Below are 19,251 nucleotides of genomic sequence, written 5' to 3'. Positions count from 1 at the left end.
TTCAGGAGCCTGACGGGGGAGACTGAATCATTGTCAGGACTGTGGAGAGTGGCACGTATTGAAAGAGGCACCGTCAGCCGCCATGTTTGAGCGAGGCGCCAGCTCCGACTCTGGTCTCAATGGGAGGGGCAGAAGACCTGGTTGCTATGCAACGCGTACGCTGCCCTAGTTTTCTAACAGAGAGATTAGGTTTCTAGTTCAGTTTTTTTTCTGGCGGGAGGAGATGGAGGGGGAGGGTCGCGTGAAGGCTCCAATCACAGCCTCAGAAATAGGGTTACTAGGCAACGCTTAAGGCTGCCGTCCACTCGGAGGGAAATGAAGCTGTTCTTCCCACTCAAGCCGAATTCCGACCCAAGTGGCGGTTGCTAGGCAACCCTTGATTGTTGTTTTCTGGGAGAGCAGCCAGAAACTGGCCTAAAACATAAATACATTCCAGGCGGATTAAAAATGTAAATGCGAAAAAAAAAAAAAAAAGTAAATGCAACAAATGAAACCTTAAAAATAGCTGAAGTTATAAAGAAACACGCTGTATAATCCTGGAGGCTGGAAAAAGAGTTTATCATCACAGCAAAGTCAGAAAACAAAATATTGATCAGTTTGTCCAAAAGTCTCCATGAACCAAGTTGAAAAAAAATATGATAAACTGAGCAAGTCATTTGTAACATACATGTTGGCTGAAAAACTACACAAATACATCTTACTAATCAATAAAAACTTAGGAAAATACAAATACTTTTTTTTTAATGGTAAGAAGGCTCTTCCCCCACACAAAACAATTAAAATTGGCGAATAAACATCTGAAAACTGCTTATCTTCACCAATTAAAAAGCATTCTACCTTTGTCATGCTAATTAATGTTGGAAAGAGTCCCTGAGGGTGGGAGAGTTTGGGCTCAAAATCTTGTGGGGGTGTAAATCAGCACAATTTGCTCCAGTGCAATTTGGCAACGTATTTCAGAATAAAAGGGCGTGTTCCTCTTACATACAGTTGTATCACCACTTTGTCACATTTACCTTATCCACCACTTTTTGCTTTTATTTTCTTTGCTGAAGACTCTTTTTTTTAAAATTTCATTTAAGTAATCTCTACACCTGAAATGGGATTAAAACTCACCACCCCGAGATCAAGAGTTGCATTCATGTTCTTCTGACTGAGCCAGCCACGCGCCCCTTGCTGAAGTCTTTTAAAGCAAAACCCCAACATCCTATCATTTTACCTCTACAGGCTTGGCAGAACTCTCTAAGAAGTCACGGGCATTTTCTTACACAGCCACTATGCCATTATCACCCCAAACAAAATCATTTCTTAGTATCATCTAAATCCACGATCAAGGGGCACCTGGGTGGCTCAGACGGTTGAGCGCCAGACTTTAGTTCAGGTCATGATCTCATGGTTTGTGGGTTTGAGCCCCGCATCGGGCTCTGTGCTGACGGCTCAGAGCCTGAAGCCTGCTTCGGATTCTGTGTCTCCCTTTCCCTCTGCCCCTCTCCTGCTCACTCTCTGCCTCTCTCTCTCTCTCAAAAATAAATAAACATTAAAAAAATTTTTTTACTAGTAAATCCACAAATTTCCCCAATTCTCTCAAAACGTCCTTTTCCATTTGCTTTATTTGCATCAGAATCCAAAGACCAAGCACATATTTAGACATTATATCTCTCAAATTTCTTTTCATCTAAAGCAGCTCCCATCTTTTGTATGCCGGTGTAATTCGATTTTAATAGAATTGTAAGGAAGATTAAATTGGAGAAAGGAAAAATGATCAACAGGTAAGAAGATTAAAATACTTCCTAAAATTAAAAATCTGCCCTAGCAGCTAAAAGGAAACCTTTCTTTAGATAAACTGAATGTATGATCAGCTGTATGAACTTATTTTTTTTAAACATTTCCATTCATATATTACAAATGATAAAAATAAACAATTAGATATTTCAGCCTGGACTTCAGCTTCTGGGATTATGATGGATTAGGTGCTATAATACTGTTTTTGCAACATTGGTGGTTTCTTAAGAGGTAGACCTCATGAGAGATTTAAGAGGTAGACCTCATGAGAGATTCTTCAAGAATCCTAACCGACCCCCCCCCCCCCACCTTCTAGGGCACCTGGGTGGCTCAGTCAGTTAAGCCTCTGACTTCAGCTCAGATCTTGATCTGAGGGTTCATGAGTTCGAGCCCTGCATTGGGCTCTGCACTGACACTGAGGAGCCTGCTTGGGATTCTCTCTCTGCCCCTCCCCAACTCGCGCTTTTTTTTTTCTCTCTCTCTCTCTCTCAAAATAACTAAACTTAAAAAAAAAGAAAGAAAGAATCCCTCCCTCCCATTCCCAAAAAAGAGAGCCAAAAATTAACAAAAAAGAAGACCGAGTGTATTACTGCTGCATAGGCATTACCAAGAGCCTGAAGCTCGATGGGAATTGGAAAAGGAGTCTTTTTCTCCATCTAAGCAAGGGCCTCCCAGGGCCGCTGAGCTAATTCCAGGCTGGTAACACTCCTGCAAATCTGCAGAAGCAGAAGGAAATCCTCCGCACGGGACTCTGCTCAATATCAAGTAAGGAGTTCGGGGTCAAAGGCCACCAGCACAGAGGCAAGGACTGTAAGTTAGAGTCCATGGGAACAACGGTTAACAGATGTGAGATCCCGGGACTCCGAGTCCCCGAATGGTTGGGTTCCTAAAGGTACCACGATGCGCAAAATGGTGAGAGAAACAAAGACGTTGTCTAAGTTCTCTCACGCCGGGTGACGAATTACCCTAAAACTCGGCGGCTTAAAACCACGCGGATTGTTTCGCGGTTTCTGCAGATCAGGAATCCAGGTGTGGCTTCGCTGGCTCCCGGCATCAGAGTCTCACTGGCTGTAATCAAAGCGTCAGCCAGCACGGAAATCGTCCGAAGGCAGAACTAGAGACGCTTGCTTCCAGGCTCCCTCTTGTAATCGTGAGCGGGGTTCAGTTGCTCCCAGGCTGTCAGCCCGAGACTGTGCTCGGGTCCATGGTCCGCTTTGGGTGCGTCACAACATAGTACTGGCTGCATCAGAGCAAGCAGGAGAGAGTACCAGCAAGAGGGAGAACGCAAGCCAGATGGAAGTCACAGTCTTTAGAACTTAACTTGGGAGGCCCCTGGGGGGCTCAGTGGGTGAAGCGTCCGACTTCGGCTCAGGTCGTGATCTCACGGTTCGTGGGTTCGAGCCCCGCGTCGGGCTCCGTGCTGGCAGTGTGGAGCCTGCTTGTCCTCTGTCTCGCTGGCTCAGTGAATAAACTTAAAAAAAAAAAAAACCAAACCAACCAACCCAGGGGGTCCCTGGGTGGCTCAGTCCGTTGAGCGTTCAACTCGACTTTGGCTCAGTTCATGATTTCACAGGTCATGAATTCAAGCCCCGCACGGGGCTCTCTGCTGTCGGCACAGAGTCTGCTTCGGATCCTCTGTCCTCTTTCTCTGCCCCTCCCCTGCTCATCTTCTCTCTCTCTCTCTCTCAAAATAAATAAATACACTTTAAAAAAGTTAACAAAGAAAAGGAAAACAAGGAAAAGGGAAGAGATTACCCAACTAGGAAATGAAAAATACGTTTTAAATTTGAAAATGGATATGGTGCTAGAAAGTGAAAGTCTGACATTTCTCTAATTGGAGTCAGAAATGGGAAAAAAATGGAATAAAAGAGAAACAACATTTTAAAGAATTTATTGCTGTGCATTGTCTAGAGCTGATGAGAAAAAAAAAAAAATCGGGGTGCCTGGCCGGCTCAGTCTGTAGAGCATGTGACTGTTGATCTCAGGGTTGTGAGTTTGAGCCCCGTGTTGGGCAGAGAGATTACTTTAAAAAATTAGTGTGGGGGCGCCTGGGTGGCACAGTCGGTTGGGCGTCCGACTTCAGCCAGGTCACGATCTCGCGGTCCGTGAGTTCGAGCCCCGCGTCAGGCTCTGGGCTGACGGCTCAGAGCCTGGAGCCTGTTTCCGATTCTGTGTCTCCCTCTCTCTCTGCCCCTCCCCCGTTCATGCTCTGTCTCTCTCTGTCCCAAAAATGAATAAACGTTGAAAAAAAAAATAAAAAATAAAAAATTAGTGTAAACAAAACAAAACACGAATTCTTGAATCCTGGAAGCACAGAATATAAAGTTACATTAAAGTTTTTGTAATGTTTATGTCAGAGAGAGAGAGAGAGAGAGAGTGTGCGTGTGTGAGTGGGGGAGGGGCAGAGAGAGAGGGAGACACAGAATCCGAAGCAGGCTCGAACTCACAAACCGAGCCGTGAGATCATGACCTGAGCCAAAGTCAGACGCTTAACCGACTGAGCCACCCAGGCGCCCCTATAAAATTATGTTTAAAAAAAAAAACCTGCTCGCTTTGACTCATTGTAGTGAAAGGGAAGCCTAAATAGCCCGCAGAGTGAAAGAAATTTCCACAAAGAAATTATACGTAGAATGACAGCCAACTTCTTAACTGCAGAAATAGAAACTACAAGAAGGTGGTAGATGTTAAGACTCAAAAAAAATTAACGATCACTCCAGAACTGTATGATAATGAAGGTGGGAGGAAACCATTCCAGGCAATAAAAACAGAATTCAACTCCAAGAGACTTTCTAAAAGATGTGATATTATGGTATAATAAGAAATATATGTTTGCTCCTGGCCCTGCTTCTTGGCCCAGAGTTCCTAAAATCCTTGTAATTTCCTGTGCTAAGGGGAGGTAGGGACATCTTTTATTGTCCCATGTAGCCTCAGTTTCCTACTGGTTGGTCACACAAGAGCTTCTAAGACCCCTGGGATCTCTGGGGAGGGGAAGAGTGCTGGGGATTGAGTTAATCACCAATGGCCCCGATGATTTAATCCATCTTGCCTATCTAATGAAATCTGAATTAAAAATTTTTTTAATGCTTATTTGTTTTTGAGAGAGAGAGAGGGAGAGAGAGAGAGAGACAAAGCCCAAGCAGGGGAGGGGCAGAGAGAGAGGGAGACACAGAATCCCAAGAAGGCTCCAGGCTCTGAGCTGTTACCACAGAGCCCAATGCGGGGCTCAAACCCACAAACCGTGAGATCATGACCCGAACTAAAGTCTGGCGCTCAACCGTCTGAGCCACCCAGGTGCCCCTGAAATCTGCATTTAAAACCCCCAATAAGGCATGGGTTCAGAGAACCTCTGAGTTGCATCCCTGTGTTGGGGGAATAATGCACCCCAATCTCCATAGAGACAGAATCTCCTGTAGTCAGGACCCTCTGGGTTTCATCTAGGTACTTCTTCATCTGGCTGTTCATTGCTATCCTTAATAATACAGTTTACAATAAATCAGTAATACTAAGTAAAGTGTTGCCCTGGGCTCTGTGAGTCATTGTAGCAAATGATCAAACCTGAGGAGGTGGAACCCCCAATTTGTAGCCAATTCAGACAGAAGTATGGATAACCTGTGGACCCACTGCTTGCGATTGGTAGTTCTGTTTGTGTGTTTGTTGAGAGAGAGAGAGAGAGAGAGAGAGAGAGAGAGAGAGAATCTTAAGCAGTCTCCATGACCAGAGCACAACTCCAGGCTGATCTCAGATCATGACCATGAGATCATGACCTGAGCTGAAATCTAGAGTGCGATGCTTGACTGAGCCACTCGGGCGCTCCGTGATTGATGTCCAAAGTGGGGGCAGACTCATGGGACTGAGCCCTTGACCTTTGGGGTCTGCACTGACTCCAGGTGGTTAGAGTCAGAACTGAATTGACTTGTAAGACACCCAGTCGGTATCCACAGGGCACTGGAGAATTGCTTGGTGTGGAAAACCCACACATGTGGTGTCAGAAGTGTCGTGAGGAAACCGTTTTCCAGTAGGCTGTACTTCAGGAAGGAGGCAACTTTTAAATAATGCTGAAAGGATAGTTTGAGGGGCAAGAAGGAAACAGGAGGGCAGATGAGTCATCAACACTTATGTAATTACAAAGACACATTGCCTGGGGGCACCTGGGTGGCTCAGTCGGTTAAGCACCCAACAGATGCGTCCGACTTCGGCTCCGGTCCTGATCTTGAGGGTCCATCAGTTTGAGCCCCCACGTCGAGCTCTGTGCTGACAGCTCAGAGCTTCCTTTGAATTCTGTGTCTCCCGCTCTCTCTGCCCCTCCCCCACTCAAGCTCTGTCTCTCTCTCAAAAATAAATATTAAAAATTTTTTAAAATAAATATGGACTGAAGAAAATTCATAGAACGGCAGGGAGAAACTGATATGTTACTTCATTTATTATTTTATGTATGTTTATTCCTCTAGAAGTTTGATGTAATTTAGTGTGAGAATAAACCTCTTAATATATTTCGTATCAGCTACTAAACATCAAATCCAGAATGCAGGCAAAACAGGTTTTCAGGAAACAAATGTTTTTTAACATTACTATATATTTTGCAAATACATTTGGGCGCATGCAGGCCACTGTTCTCACAAAGCAAAAAAGTTCTAGTTGATTAAATTCATAACTAAATGAAATTCTACTTTATCAGTTTACTTTAAACACACAGAAGAAAGAAACGGATGTATGTCAATACAGGATTGGCTAAATCGATCTGCTTACATCCGTAATGTTGATTATCAAAAGACATTTATACAAAAACGGCGTATTTATGCGGTCTGAGGAGAAAAAAAAGTTTGAAGGCAACATTAGCACAGTGATCATATTTGTCAACAATGGGTGAATATTTTGTGTTAAATGTCAACCTTTTATCTCGGGAAAGTGGGGGCTATTTTCACGTTCGGCGTGCTACACTAGCGTGTATACATTTATTAGAAAAATAAGGTTATTTTTGTGATTCTAGAAAATAAAGGATTTCGTCTTTCTTTTTCCAACAACAAAAACAACCTTCTCCTCTGGTGGTTACTAGGCAACGTTCGCCGGACCAAACCATCCGCGAGGGGGAAGGGGGAGATGGTATTTTTCTCGGCTTTGCTCGAGATTCGTCATGCGGCCATCTTTGAGTGGGGCACAGTTCTATACAGTCTTAGCCTGGAAATTAGACGGAACGCGGGGTTGCTAGGCAACGCCCCGGCACCGTCACCATCTTTGAGTCGGGCACAGCTGTTTATCACTTTAGAATGTAAAACATCCTAGCCTACCTGACGCTTGCTAGACAACGCCTGGGCGCCGTCACTACCTTCAAGCCGGGCTCTTCATTCTCTTCTCTAAATACATGGAGTCAGCCGAACTATTTCAGGGAGAAACTACGAAGCATTGCAAGCCCCAGAGGCGCCATCTTTGTTAGGGGTATGTGACTTCCGGCTGGGGCGGAAGAGAACCTAACGGGGCTTGGGGGAGGTGCTGGAATAGGGACTGAGGGTGGGTTTGAGTTGGATGGAGAAGGCGGGAATTTACTTCTCTGCCAATCAGCTCCCCATCTCGCCCTCTGGCGGCTTCGGATGGCCGACCGGCCTGCCGACTTGGCGTGACTATGGGCATGTTCCAAGGTGGTCACTGACTGCCCCCACGAGGGGACCGGAGGGGGTTCCAAATGGGCGAGGAGGGGACGGAGGGCACCGTGCATCTGCTCTGCCTCGCGGCCTCCAGCGGAGTCCCCTTGTTCTGCAGAAGCAGCCGCGGCGGCGCCCCCGCCCGCCAGCAGGTGGGGCCCTGGACGCCTGGATCTCCAAAATAGAAGGGGGCTGGGCACGTGGACTCTGGGTCTGCAAGGGAATAGGGTCTGGAGAAGTTTCAGAGTTGAGTTTAGTTAGAGGGCCACGAGTGTAATGAATGGACCAACAATCCTGGTTCCCAGAGGAGGAGGGGCCAGGGGATCCAGAAAGAGGAGGGGGCTGGGGCCCCGGACACTTGGGTCCCAAGGTGGAGGGTTTGGGGGCTCCCGTCTAATGTCCCCAACTTTTCCCCAGCTCCCGTTCTCGGTCATCGGCTCTCTCAATGGCGTACACATGTTTGGGCAGAATCTTGAGGTGCAGCTGAGCTCTGCAAGGACCGAGGACACGACCGTGGTGTGGAAAAACTTCCATGACAGGTCTCCACGTGGTAGCTTGGGGGCAGGCACAGGGCCCGGATGATAGCCCCTGTCGAAGATGGCCTCCACGGCCAGCTGTTTACTTGGCTGTGGAATCTTTGTTCCTGGGTTTCTCTGTACAAGGAGCGGGTTGTGCTGGCTGGCAGAAGACGTAGCCGGCAGAAGATCGAGTCACTGCCCTGTTTCTGAGGCCTGGACTCATTCTCGCTTCTTGGCCCCCTTTCTCACAGCATCACCCTCATTGTTCTGTCATCTGAGGAGGGCACCTCGGAGCTGAGGCTGGAGAGGCTACTCCAGATGGTGTTTGGGGCCATGGTGAGACTCCCTAAGCCCTCTTCCCCAAACCCAGGAACCTGACTTCTCAGTATCCTCCTCCCTCACGCCAGGAGTCCAGATCCCCAGCCCCTCCTCTCTTATTTGCTTCTTCTAGGTTCTTCTTGTGGGGCTTGAAGAACTGACCAATATCCGCAACGTAGAGAGGCTGAAGAAGGAGTTGAGGGTGAGGCTTCAGGACGTGAGGATGGAAGTTAGCTTGCCCCGTCGCTGATATTTGGGAACTACAGTTCCCAGCAGCCTCTGCGGCGGCCTGGTCATCTGACCCCAGAGCTAGGCTCCGCGGGGCTAGTTTTCTGAAGGGGAGGCGGCAGATCTGGGGGCCATCCGGGTCCTTAAGCCCCTTCCTTCTCCCCTCTGCTAGGCCAGTTACCGCCTCGTTGACAGTTTCCTGGGGGACTCTGAGCGCATCGGGGACCTGACCCAGTGTGTGGACTGTGTGGTTCCTCCAGAGGTGTCTCTCCTGCAGGTACTGAGGATGCCTGGGAACCCTTGAACCTGTCACTGTGGCCCTGGCTTAGTCCTGATCCTCTTACCCCCGGGCCTTTGCCTCAACCTCTTCCCATCCTCTGGGCCAACCCCAACCCCCCACTTGGCCCCAGAAGGGTCTTTCTACACCCAGGGCTGACCCCGCCCCTCCCCAGCTCACAGCCCTCCGGTGGCTCTCATCGCCCCCAGGACCAGCTTCCATGCCCTCAGCCTGGTGTTTGAGGACCTGTGGGATCTGAAACCCACCAACGAGCTCACCCCGACCTCTGCTAACTCCACAGTCCGCCTTCGCCCAGCTGCCTCGTGGGTCCCACGAATCCCAACAGCTTCCCAACTTCCTTGCTTTGGCACATGCTGGTCCTTTTGCCAGTGGATCTCTATCTATCCTTCCTTAACTACGGCTCCTGTTGAGTCACCTGGCATGGCCGCCTCCCAGCGGAGGGACTCTGGGCAGGCGACCTGACCTCTCTGAGCTGGGGTAGGCTGTCGATTGCGCCTACTTGGCACGTAGTAGGTTTCAATAAGCCGCCACTGGGCTGTTGTAACCGGTAGCTTCAGTAGCACGTTGTCAGGCCAGGGAGCAGGCACGTTACCTGTTTAATCTCACTTTACAATGTGACTTGGGGATGGTACCTGCATGTGAAGGGGAAGGAACCCAGGCCCTGGGAGGGTGAGGCAGGCGAGCATGCCAGTTTCTTCACACCCCTGGCCCACCTGGGAAAATCGTCGCTGCCCCTGCTTGCTTGTGTCCCCTGACTCCTGACTCGGCCTGCCTGCCTTATCCAGGAAGCCCTCTCTGGGTTCGCTGAGGCAGCAGGCACGGCCTTTGGCAGCCTGGTCGTGTCGGGCCGGGTGGTCGCAGCAACGGAGAGCTGGTGGCGGCTGGGGACGCCGGAGGCCGTGCTGCTCCCCTGGCTGGTGGGGTCCTTGCCGCCTCAGGCCGCTCGCGACTACCCGGTGTACCTGCCACACGGGAGTCCCACGGTGAGTTGCGGGGGCTCTGCGCCTGCGGTGGGCGAGCTAGAAGGGACGAAGGGGCCCGAGACGTGAGGGGGCGGGGCTTCGGTGGGGAGGGGCGGGGCTCCGGCCGGCCCATCCCGCGCCCCGCTTCAGGTCCCGCACCGGCTTCTGACCCTGACGCTGCTGCCGGGCTTGGAGCTGTGTCTGCTCTGCGGGCCGCGCCCTCCCCTCAGCCGGCTGGATCCACAGGTGAATCCTGGCGTGTCCCCGCTTTTCCCCCGTTACGCCCTCTGCCGCGGGCCCCTGTGCCCCCTCACCACCTCGCCCGGCCGGCGCTCTCTCCGCGCTGGACCCGCTCTCCGTCAGCCCTGCCCCTCCTGTAGGCCCCGCCTCCTGTGGACTGCGTTCCAATCACCTTCACGCCAGCCCCGTCCCTCTTTCGCTCTCATCCCCTCCTTGGTCCCCTCTGTCCTCCGCCCTCGTGGGCCCCTCCTCTCTTCCCTGCCCACGCCCCCTCCCCTGGTACCCGCCCCTGATCTCGCCCACCGGCCCCGCCTCAGCTTCTGGACCGCTGGTGGCAGCCAGTGCTAGACCCGCTGCGGACCTGCGTGCCGCTGGGACCCCGAGCGCTGCCCGCTGGCTTCCCCCTGCACGTGGACGTCCTCGGGTAGGGTTTGGTCGGGCGCGTGGGTTGGGGGCCCTCATCCCCTCTTCCCCGCCCGTGACACCCCCTTTCTCGCAGGCTGCTACTCCTCCACCTGGAATTGAAACGTTGCCTCTTCACCGTGGAGCCCTCTGGGGATCAAGGTGACTGGCGAGGGCGGGGCTGGGAGGGGCGTGGGCCGTGGAGGAACTCTCGGTCACCTGGTCTCTCTCCCCCCTCCAGAGCCTTCTCCTGAGCAGCGCAGGCGCCTCCTCCGCTCCTTCTACTCGTTGGTCACCGCCGCGCACTTCCCACCAGGTCAGCGGCCGAAAGTGCCTGCTTCGCACACTGCGGGACAGCGAGTCTCAGATCACGGCGGGGAGGACGGGGCATCCACACTGATGGGGAGGGGCAGGGAGGTCCCAGCCTGCAGACTGCAGAGTCTACTGGGCGATCCTGGTAGTTAACACCGACACTGAATCTCTTGCCGAGGGCTTATGTACGTAATGATTCACTTCATCCTCATAGGTGAGGGATACCGCCTGTTATATCCTCATTCCCATAGTACAGATGAGGAAACAGAGGCTCAGCTGATAAGCAGCAGAGAGCCGGCGTTCACACAGAGGCAGCCTGGTTCCCATACCCACACTCACCACTGAGCCGCTCAAAGTACAGGCTTTGTCTGCAGTTTTTGCCCCCCTCCCCCCCCCCGGCGGGGGTGGGGGGCATCCCACGGAGCCTGGATTAGGAAGGGAAAGTTGTCTTGCAACCCACGAGGCCCTACAGAGACAAAGGAAGGGACCTAGGATGATTCTACAACCCCAGTGAAGATCCCGATGGATGTAGCAAGATGGTAAAGGGCTCTACTTGGGAGGGACAGAGGTCTGTCCCTCCCCCCCCCCCCCCCCTTCCCGGGGTCAAGTGGGGCGGGGTCCTTGGTAAGGTTAGAAGGGAGCCCCATGCCTGGTACCGGGTAGGGGTGACCTGTGTGTCTGTGGTCTGTATTGCTAAGCGGCTTGTCCGGGGCCGCACACAGTATCCCCAGGGAAGAGGGGGCGTCGGCCGGCTGGGAAGAAGGGGGGGGGGGGCGGTGAACTCCATGGCCTTCTTCAGTCAACGGACAGCCGGCTGGAGCCATGAGGCCCCCACCCATCAGGAGTCGAATTTAGGCCCGGGATGTGGCGTCGCTCCTGCGGGTTGGTGTTCTAGTTGCCCAGGCCCCACTGGTCACCTTGGCCCTTCCTGTCCTTCCTCCAGAGCCGGGGACACCAGAGGACAAGGCGGAGGATGCAGCCCAGAGGGCCCAGGTGCCGAGAGCCTGCTACCTGGTGTCTGGGCCCGAGGAGCCAGGCACAGGATGGCGGCTGGTGGCCCTGCAGTTGGGGCCACGGCGGTTGCTGCTGCTGGTGTCCGCCCAGAGCCCCACCCATGGGCTGCGGAGCTTGGCCACCCACACTCTCCACGCCCTCACCCCGCTCCTCTGACCCCTCGGCCCGAGCCATGAACACAGACACTGCTGTTAGCGTCTCTCTGTTTATTCGCTCACAATAATACACAGCCCCTGGACGGGGAGGGGGCGGGAGGGGCTACGATGGGGTGGGGTGGGAGGGGAGGAGGCGCCCGCTTCCCTGGCCCCTCTCCCCTCTGTGCTTAGGGGGGAAAGGGAGGGAGGGGGCTCCCCCTAACCCCCCAGAATGTAAACAGCAGCAGATGAACAAAAATAAAAATACAAAAGGCCGGAGGAAGGTCCCAGGCATTCCCCCACCCCTGGGGTCTTCCCTGTCACCAATGGAGGTCCCCTCCCTGCCCCATCCACCAAAGCTGCCTCAGTCCTAGGGGCTGCCCGGCACCGGCCACATCCCCGGGGGCAGAGTCCAGGGCTCAGAACTGCTGGGCCAGCAGCTCACACAGGTGACGGGAGACGGGTTCCTTGCTCGTGCGCAGGGTCAGCCGATACATCTGGGTGGGGGACATGATGGCGTGGACTCAGAGAGGAGGCAGAGGGGTCGGAGAGCCCGGGAGAGGAGGATATAAGGGAGACAAGAGAAAAGGGGCAAAGGGATCAGAAAGGTGATCGAAGGGATGAGAGGCAGGAATGGAAGCGACACAGGAGGTAGAGGGTGAAAGGTCAAAAGCCAGAACCAGAAGGGGGGAGATGCGGAGAGGTGAAAATCAGGAGGGAAGGGGAGAGGAAGACAGCGCATAGAGAACACAGGGACACAGAGAACGTACAACCAGTCAGGGGGTGACGCCTCCCAGACCACCACTCACCTGAGCCTGGGCATTGGGCTCCAGCCGGAGCAGACAGCCCACCTGCAGGGCTTTCGTTTGGATGATTCCAGCCCCCACGAAGTTCTCGGGGTTCGGGTCCACATTGTCCAGGAGAGCAGAGCCAAACCCCAAGAGCTGGGGCGAGAGAAGGGGAGCCATCAGAGAGTGCCGATCCGGCAGCAACCAGGCCGTAGTGAGCCAGTTCCCCAAAACCCTTGCCTGTGGGAACCGGCCCCGCTTTACAGAGGGGAAAACAGAGGCACAGAAAAATGGGCACGGTTCCCCAGATCCGAATTAGGGGCCCCTCTCCTGTCTTGCTCAGTTGTCACTCACTTTTGCCTTAGTGACTTCTGCATCCATGGGGTGGTTGGCTTTGAAGATTTTCTGAGCCTCCTGTTGGGGGCTGGGGATGGGGGGGAGAAGGAAGTTCAAGTCAGGTCAGTTCAAAGTCAAGTCAGGTCAAGTCAAGGCCCCACCCCCTCCCCAGATGTGGCTGTGGCTCCGCCCCCCGCTGCTCACAGGCTCAGCTGCTTCCAGCGCTGGAAGAAGTCCTGGGCCGCCATCTCTGTGGGCTGGAAGAACTTGTTGATGGTCACGGGGAGCTTCAGGGTGAGGGACTGGGGGGCGCCCCCGTACCTAGAGGGAGGGGTGGCAAGGAGGGCTCCATCAGGCCCCGCCCCCATCCAGGAGACCGTGCCCGCTTGCTCGGCAGTGCCCAGCCAGACTCAGACTCACCGGAAGCGCACGGATAGGAGCGGGGGCGTCAGGAAGTCCCGCAGACACTCGATGTTGAGCACCTGCTGCACCTGCGCCCCGCCGTCCACCTGCGCGGCCACGCGCTTGGTCTGCACCGCCAGCTGTGCCCGCCTGTGGTCAAGGAAGCCGGAAAGAGGCGGCGGCCCCGGCGGTCGTGGCCATGAACCCCTGATGGTTCTGAACTTTCCCCGCGGCCCCAGCCTGCAAGCCTCTGAGGAGCTGGTCCCGCCATCCCGGACTCATACCACAAGGCCCAAAGTCCCTCCTTAGTGAGACCTTCGACCACCGCCCGGGTGCCTACTCTGGCTTTCTACCATGGGCTCAGCGACCTCCATTATGGCATGTCGCACCCTACCGGGGTGGAAGCCCTTCCGGGGCTGTGATGGCTGACCTGAGTTTGAATCCTGGATCTTACCACCTCGGTGACTATGGGCAAGCAACTTTACCTCCTAGCCTCATCTGCAAAATGGACAGTGTCCTCAGCATTCAATGAAATAATCCAGGACAAGCACTTATCAGTGTGTCTGGCACACGGTAGGTGCACAAAAAACCGGCAGCGTTACCACGTCTCCCTTCAAGTTGGCAAGGATGGGGTCTTACGCGTCTCTCGCCCTTCTCCTCCCCCCATGCCCAGCACAGAGCTGAGCCTACGGGAGTTCTCTGGAAACATCGATGCACGAGGCAACGGACTGAAAATCATAGCTTTGGGGTCTAACCCCTGTAGTTTCATGGGCGTGGAAACCACTATCAGAGAAAGGAGAGGGGACTGACCCTTTCCTTTATGTCAGCCACCCTTCCAGAGTTTTCCAACGACACCGATCTTCAAAACAACACTATGAGAAGGGGACAGGAAGGCTCACAGAGGCAAAGTGACGGGCTCAGGTGACACAAGAGGGCTCTGGTCAGCATCGAGACCCCCAGGCCTGGCTCTTGGGCGCAGGAGGTACTGGAATCCTGGGTGTGGAGCTCCTTGGAGGACGAGGTCAAAGAGGCCTGACAGAGACAAGCTGAGGCATACCTATCCCATCGCTTCCCTGTCTGCAGGCTGTCCTGGGGAGAAGAGGCCCGCCCCGGTATCACAGACACTAAGCCTCAAAGTAACCAGGTGCTTAGGCTTTCAAGTAAGACGACCGAACAGGGCTCTGGACCTGGGTCCATCTGCTTCCCAGTGGCCAGGAAGGCAGGCCTGGAGGGGCCAGGCTCAGGGGAGGGGGCTGGGCCAGGCCGGAAGGATATGAGTCTGGAGGTCGCCGGGGTGGACGACAGTGGGCGAGAAGTTCTGGAACTGCACAGATGTCTTGTTGCCATAGAACAGATACATGCGGCCTGCGCAGGGTGGGGAGGGGCAGGGTTCCATCTGAGGTCCTTCAGCCTCCTCTCCAGGTACCACCCAAGCCCAGGGGTCACCGAAACCCCATCCCCACAGCCCAACCACCCCGCCCCCAGCACCAGACACACCCAAGTTCTGCCGGAACTCGGACTTGACTCCAATCTGCAGCAGCTGGTTCTCAAACAGGACCCCATTGTTCTTGCACACGAACCTGGGTGGGGTGTCGGGCAGCTCAGGAGGCCAGGAGTGCCTGTCGACGAGGCCCTTCCCCGTGCTCCCCACCTGTCCCCACTCCCCTCCCTGAGCCCTCCCCTGACTCACTTATTCAGCAGCTCATCCGCTTCTGGGATGGGCGGGCCGATGTCCTCAGGACCTGGGCTGCAAGGTGGAGAAAGCAGTGAGATGGGAAGAGGCTGGGGGGGCTAGAGGAGAAGACCCAGAGCTAAAGGTGAGAGACAGGAGCCCCCAAAAGGACAGAACCCCAGAATCCACATAACGAGATTCCCCCCAAAGGACCCCAGAATCAGACTGGTGACTGTCTCTCATGGAAACAGGACACTGGTGTGTGCCCCCACCCCTGCCCCCGTATCAGAGGACCCCGGCTTTCACTCCCCTCCAAATCCGGGCCTCTGCAGCTCATCAGGAACCCCTTGATGAGGGCTCGAAGTCCCCTATCCCTCCCAGGGGCCGCAAATCTGCCCCCCAACCCTGAGGCCACCCCTTACTCAGCAGCTGGAGCTGGGTCAGCCAGCAAAGCCATGGGGCTCTCAGGGGCAGGCGGCTCCAGCTCGCTGGGCCATCCAATCCCAGAGCAGACAAGAGAAGACAGGCGTGGCAGGCAGCCAATCCCAGAGAGGCAGCAGAGGGCCGGAGACAGAAAGAGGGAGGAGGGAAAGAGAGAAGGAAAAGCAGGCTGAGACATGGCTACGGGGAAGGACGACACAGTGTGGCCAGGGTCAGCCAAGAGTACAGAGTGGCCAGAGGGAGAGAGGAGGCCCGGGGAAGTGGCAGCCAGGGCGACAGAGGCACAGGGACAGGGAGGGAGGAGGGGGCTGTGAGGGGGCAGAAGGAAAAGGGGCGGCCCGGGGCCCAGGCAGGTAGTACCTGAGGAAGGCCTCCTCGGGCGTGGGCCCCAGGCTGGGCTGGGCAGCCGGGCCGTCGGAGAAGACGTCCACCAGGAGGTTCCCTGCACCCGAGGTCGCTGGGGGTGCGGCTGGGGGAGGGGCTGCCCGCAGCCCCAGGAGGTCGGCAGAGGGCGAGGGCGTTGACTGCAGGGAAGGTGCAGGTGGAGGTGAGAACGGGCAGTGCCCGGCAGGCCCCACCCCCTCGTTGGCCGAGGGACTCACCACAGTGCTAGGGGTGGGCTCCACGCCCCCGTTGACGTCATTGCTGCTGGGGTCCCTCCTGCCATCATCCAGGGCGCTGCCGGCCCCGGGGCCCTTCTTGCGTTTCAGCTTGGCCAGGATGGACGACTCGCGCTCGGGGAAGGGCGGCATCTCCTCCAGCACCGTGGCCTGTGGGGTGGGAGGGCGAGGGCGGGTCAGGGACGGCTCGGTGGCGGAGGAGAGGGCGGCCAAGGCTCAGGGGTGCGGGAGGGGCGCGCGGGGGCCGGCGCTCTGACCAGGACGTCCGTGCTGGCCACCGAGCTGAGCGTGAGGTACTCGACGGCGCGCTGCTGCAGCTCCACGTCAGCGTTGCGCAGCTGGGAGCCCGCCCGCAGCACGCCCTGGATGGTGGCCTTGGTCTCCGGGAAGAGGTTGATGAACTTGATGTAGGTGGACAGCAGCAGGGCCCGCGTGGCCACGCTGCACAGGTGGAACTTGGAGTGCAGCAGAGAGAACTGCACCGGGGGGCTGCGGGGAGCGGGGCGCGTCAGCAGGTGCGCCCCGCCCCGCCGGGGGCCCTGCTGCCCCCCTCAGAGGCCACCCCGGCGGCGGCCATCACGAGACACCCTGTCCCAGAGGCTCCTGGGAGCCCCGTCGCCACTGACCCTGAGACTCTTTGGGTCCCCCGAGCCCCGGACTCCTCGAAGTGCCGGGTGCTCACCCCTCCTCTCACCTGGAGCGGGGGTCCCCAGCAATCAGATTCCCAAACTCCCCGAGGATGTAGCCGCCGACCTTCACCATGTTCTCGTGGCAGGCTGGGGCCTGGAGCGCCTGCAAAGGCAGGGACAGGGCGGGTGACGACAGCGACGAGCAGGCACCCAGACTCAGGGCTGCTTGGGGCGCCGGACTCCTATGAACCTGTGGAACTCTCACCCTGCTATGATGTGTGTGTATGTGTGGGGGTGGGGGTGTAATAGGAAAACTGAGGCACAGACCGGTCACGTGACTGCCCTCCACCCCCCCCCACCCCCCCCCACCCCCCCCCCCCGGTGGTAAATCGGACGGCACGCGTCCCGCCTTTCTCGGGGCCGAGGGAGTGGGAACCTGCCAGCACCCGGAGATCAGTGACCACACACACGCTGGGTGGCCCGCACACGACACCCCGCCGACCCCCACACTGGCCCCCGGGGCCTGCCGGTGGCCCAGGGAGGCCAAGACACTGCTCTGAGGAGGATGAAGCAGGATGGTGGCCCGGGATGGCTGGTCCCTCAGCCCCGGCTGTCCTGCCTCTGCCTCGGCGTCCCGCGGTGCGGGTGAGGTGGGGGTGCCGACCTCAAAGACGGTCTTGGCCGCGTAGCCCTGGACGTCATCGCGGTTGGTGACGATCTGCAGCACGCGGTACCACACCTCCTCACTCACGTAGTCGCCCGCGATGCGGATGAGGTTGAGGATGGTGTCCACGTACCAGCTGTAGTCTACCGCGTACTTCTCCGCCAGGATGGCCACCTTCAGGACCTGCCGGCCAGGGAGGGAGGCCGCGTGAGGGTGTGCGCACGCGCGCGTGTCCCCGCGGGGCAAAGTGTGGAATGACCGCACCCGGGCTCACCGCTGTCCCGGGCTGGAGACCCTAGGAGTCCCGAACCTCAGCCCCCTCCTCCGTGGGACCCGGGTGCCCAGCTCCTTCCCGGACTTACGATCTCTTCGCGGATGGCGTAGTCGGCCGTCTCCAGGTACCGAAGCATCTCCGACACGATCTGCTTGGCGTTGCTCCGGTCGCACATGGCGTAGAGGAGGTCGGCCGCCCGTTGTCGCACACTGACGTCCCGCTCCGTCTGAGGGAGGAGAGCAGGTGGGGGACGGTCCAGGCTCCGCGACGGCCTCCGAGCCCCACGCCTCTCCCCGGGAGCAGAGATCCAGGCCAGCTCCGACGTGTCATACCTTGAGGGCATTGATGACCGTGTCGATGTGGGTCTTGACCGCCTCGTGGGAGAACTCGGAGCTGGCCAGCGTGCACATGCTCTCCAGGGCCAGGTAGCGGAGGTTGGTCTCCCGGTGCTGCAGGAACTGGCCCAGCTGGTTGCAGGCTCGCACCAGGAGGTTGGGCTCACTGCCAGCGAGAGCGCAACAGAGACGGGACGAGGGGGCACATGAGAGGCTGGAGGACCTGGGCCCAGCTGACCCATCCCACATCACCCTCAGGACCTGGATCTTAACTCTCGCCCTCCATCCCCGTCACGGCCCCTCTGGTGATGCAGACATCTGGGCGTTGGGCCCACATGAAGAGACTCGGGAATTCTGCTTTCCAGGAGGGGATCCCGCACCAATCTGGATGGCTTCATCGTCCTCTTACATAGAAGTCACGACCCCCAGACCCGTCCTCCTAGGACGCAGGAGTCTAGGGCCCCAGCCCCCAGGCAGGCACCTGTCGTAGTGGATGATGAGGCTAATGGTCTCGAAGAGGATGGCGTTCTTGGCGTTGGAGTGCTGGACCTTCTTGGACTTGGGCGGCTCCTGGGCCTTGTTGAGCACGGTCTCCAGACACTCCACCAGCCGTCCCTTCACGGCAGCATCCTCTGGGGAAACGGAGGGCATGTCCCAGGCTGAGCTGTCGGCTCAGCAGGGGCCACCCCACGGCGCTCATCTTCCACTGGAAGTGTGGGCCCTGCAGCCGTGGCCTGGGGTCTCTGCTCCCTCAAGCTCATCCTTGGTCTCCAGGTGACCGGGGGGCAGGGGGTGTGTGTGGCAGCAAGGCAGCAGAAGACACGACTCCAGACCCGGGCTCTTGTCCTGCTCTGTGCTGACACCCACCCCGGTGAGCCTCAGTTTCCCCTTCTGCAGCACCGACACCCTTCAGGCTTCTCACAGAACAAAGAAGTCTCCAGAAACCATCCTGGGAGACACTGTGAAACCTGGGTCTCCCTAAGGAGCGGTCTGAGCACCTGAGACAGACAGACGCCGACCGGAAGTCCATACAAACACCCATAACTGCCATTCTGTGGAATGCGAGGCAGCACCACGTGGACAGAACAGCCGGCAAGGGGCGCCCGGGTGGCTCAGTCAGTTATGCGTCTGACTTCGGCTCAGGTCAAGATCTCACGGCTCGTGAGTTCGAGCCCCACATCAGGCTGTCACTGCCCTGTCAGCACAGAGCCTGCTTTTGATCCTGTCCCTCTCTCTCTGCCCCTTCCCA

At 56.3% G+C, this 19,251-nt stretch overlaps 2 protein-coding genes across 6 annotated transcripts in view; one reads left to right on the top strand and one right to left on the bottom strand.

Moving 5' to 3' along the window:
* The first annotated feature begins 6,996 nt into the window (after nucleotides 1-6,996).
* FUZ (fuzzy planar cell polarity protein) lies at nucleotides 6,997-12,120 on the top strand. 4 transcript variants are annotated; one of them, XM_030297447.1, is made up of 11 exons: nucleotides 6,997-7,212; nucleotides 7,833-7,954; nucleotides 8,185-8,269; nucleotides 8,385-8,453; nucleotides 8,652-8,756; nucleotides 9,563-9,760; nucleotides 9,890-9,985; nucleotides 10,297-10,403; nucleotides 10,479-10,543; nucleotides 10,623-10,697; nucleotides 11,637-12,120. In XM_030297447.1, the coding sequence occupies exons 2-11, from the start codon at nucleotides 7,872-7,874 to the stop codon at nucleotides 11,861-11,863; spliced, it is 1,110 nt and encodes a 369-aa protein (XP_030153307.1). In that variant the 5' UTR covers nucleotides 6,997-7,212; nucleotides 7,833-7,871; the 3' UTR covers nucleotides 11,864-12,120. The 4 variants fall into 4 exon arrangements, with proteins under 4 accessions (XP_030153307.1, XP_030153308.1, XP_030153305.1 ...); XM_030297448.1 differs by lacking the exon at nucleotides 6,997-7,212 and adding an exon at nucleotides 7,263-7,412; XM_030297445.1 differs by lacking the exon at nucleotides 6,997-7,212 and adding an exon at nucleotides 7,263-7,567.
* Nucleotides 11,897-19,251, bottom strand: part of AP2A1 (adaptor related protein complex 2 subunit alpha 1) — a 30,141-nt gene continuing 22,786 nt past the window's right edge. Inside the window, exons 8-24 of one of the 2 annotated variants that reach the window (XM_030297442.1) lie at nucleotides 18,484-18,634; nucleotides 18,000-18,168; nucleotides 17,756-17,893; nucleotides 17,394-17,576; nucleotides 16,795-16,892; nucleotides 16,358-16,589; nucleotides 16,083-16,250; nucleotides 15,841-16,004; nucleotides 15,462-15,527; nucleotides 15,058-15,114; nucleotides 14,865-14,947; nucleotides 14,643-14,732; nucleotides 13,386-13,509; nucleotides 13,170-13,286; nucleotides 12,984-13,053; nucleotides 12,651-12,785; nucleotides 11,897-12,338 (exon numbers count right to left, since the gene is read on the bottom strand). In XM_030297442.1, the coding sequence (XP_030153302.1) occupies nucleotides 12,261-12,338; nucleotides 12,651-12,785; nucleotides 12,984-13,053; nucleotides 13,170-13,286; nucleotides 13,386-13,509; nucleotides 14,643-14,732; nucleotides 14,865-14,947; nucleotides 15,058-15,114; nucleotides 15,462-15,527; nucleotides 15,841-16,004; nucleotides 16,083-16,250; nucleotides 16,358-16,589; nucleotides 16,795-16,892; nucleotides 17,394-17,576; nucleotides 17,756-17,893; nucleotides 18,000-18,168; nucleotides 18,484-18,634 (2,123 nt within the window). In that variant the 3' untranslated portion in view covers nucleotides 11,897-12,260. The remainder of the gene's footprint in view (nucleotides 12,339-12,650; nucleotides 12,786-12,983; nucleotides 13,054-13,169; nucleotides 13,287-13,385; nucleotides 13,510-14,642; nucleotides 14,733-14,864; nucleotides 14,948-15,057; nucleotides 15,115-15,461; nucleotides 15,528-15,840; nucleotides 16,005-16,082; nucleotides 16,251-16,357; nucleotides 16,590-16,794; nucleotides 16,893-17,393; nucleotides 17,577-17,755; nucleotides 17,894-17,999; nucleotides 18,169-18,483; nucleotides 18,635-19,251) is intronic. The other variant, XM_030297444.1, reaches the window with a different exon arrangement.

The sequence above is a fragment of the Lynx canadensis genome, chromosome E2, assembly GCF_007474595.2.
Source record: "Lynx canadensis isolate LIC74 chromosome E2, mLynCan4.pri.v2, whole genome shotgun sequence".
Lineage (NCBI taxonomy): Eukaryota > Metazoa > Chordata > Mammalia > Carnivora > Felidae > Lynx > Lynx canadensis.
The sequence above is the reverse complement of the archived record's forward strand: the minus strand, read 5'-3'. Positions and strand labels throughout refer to the sequence as shown.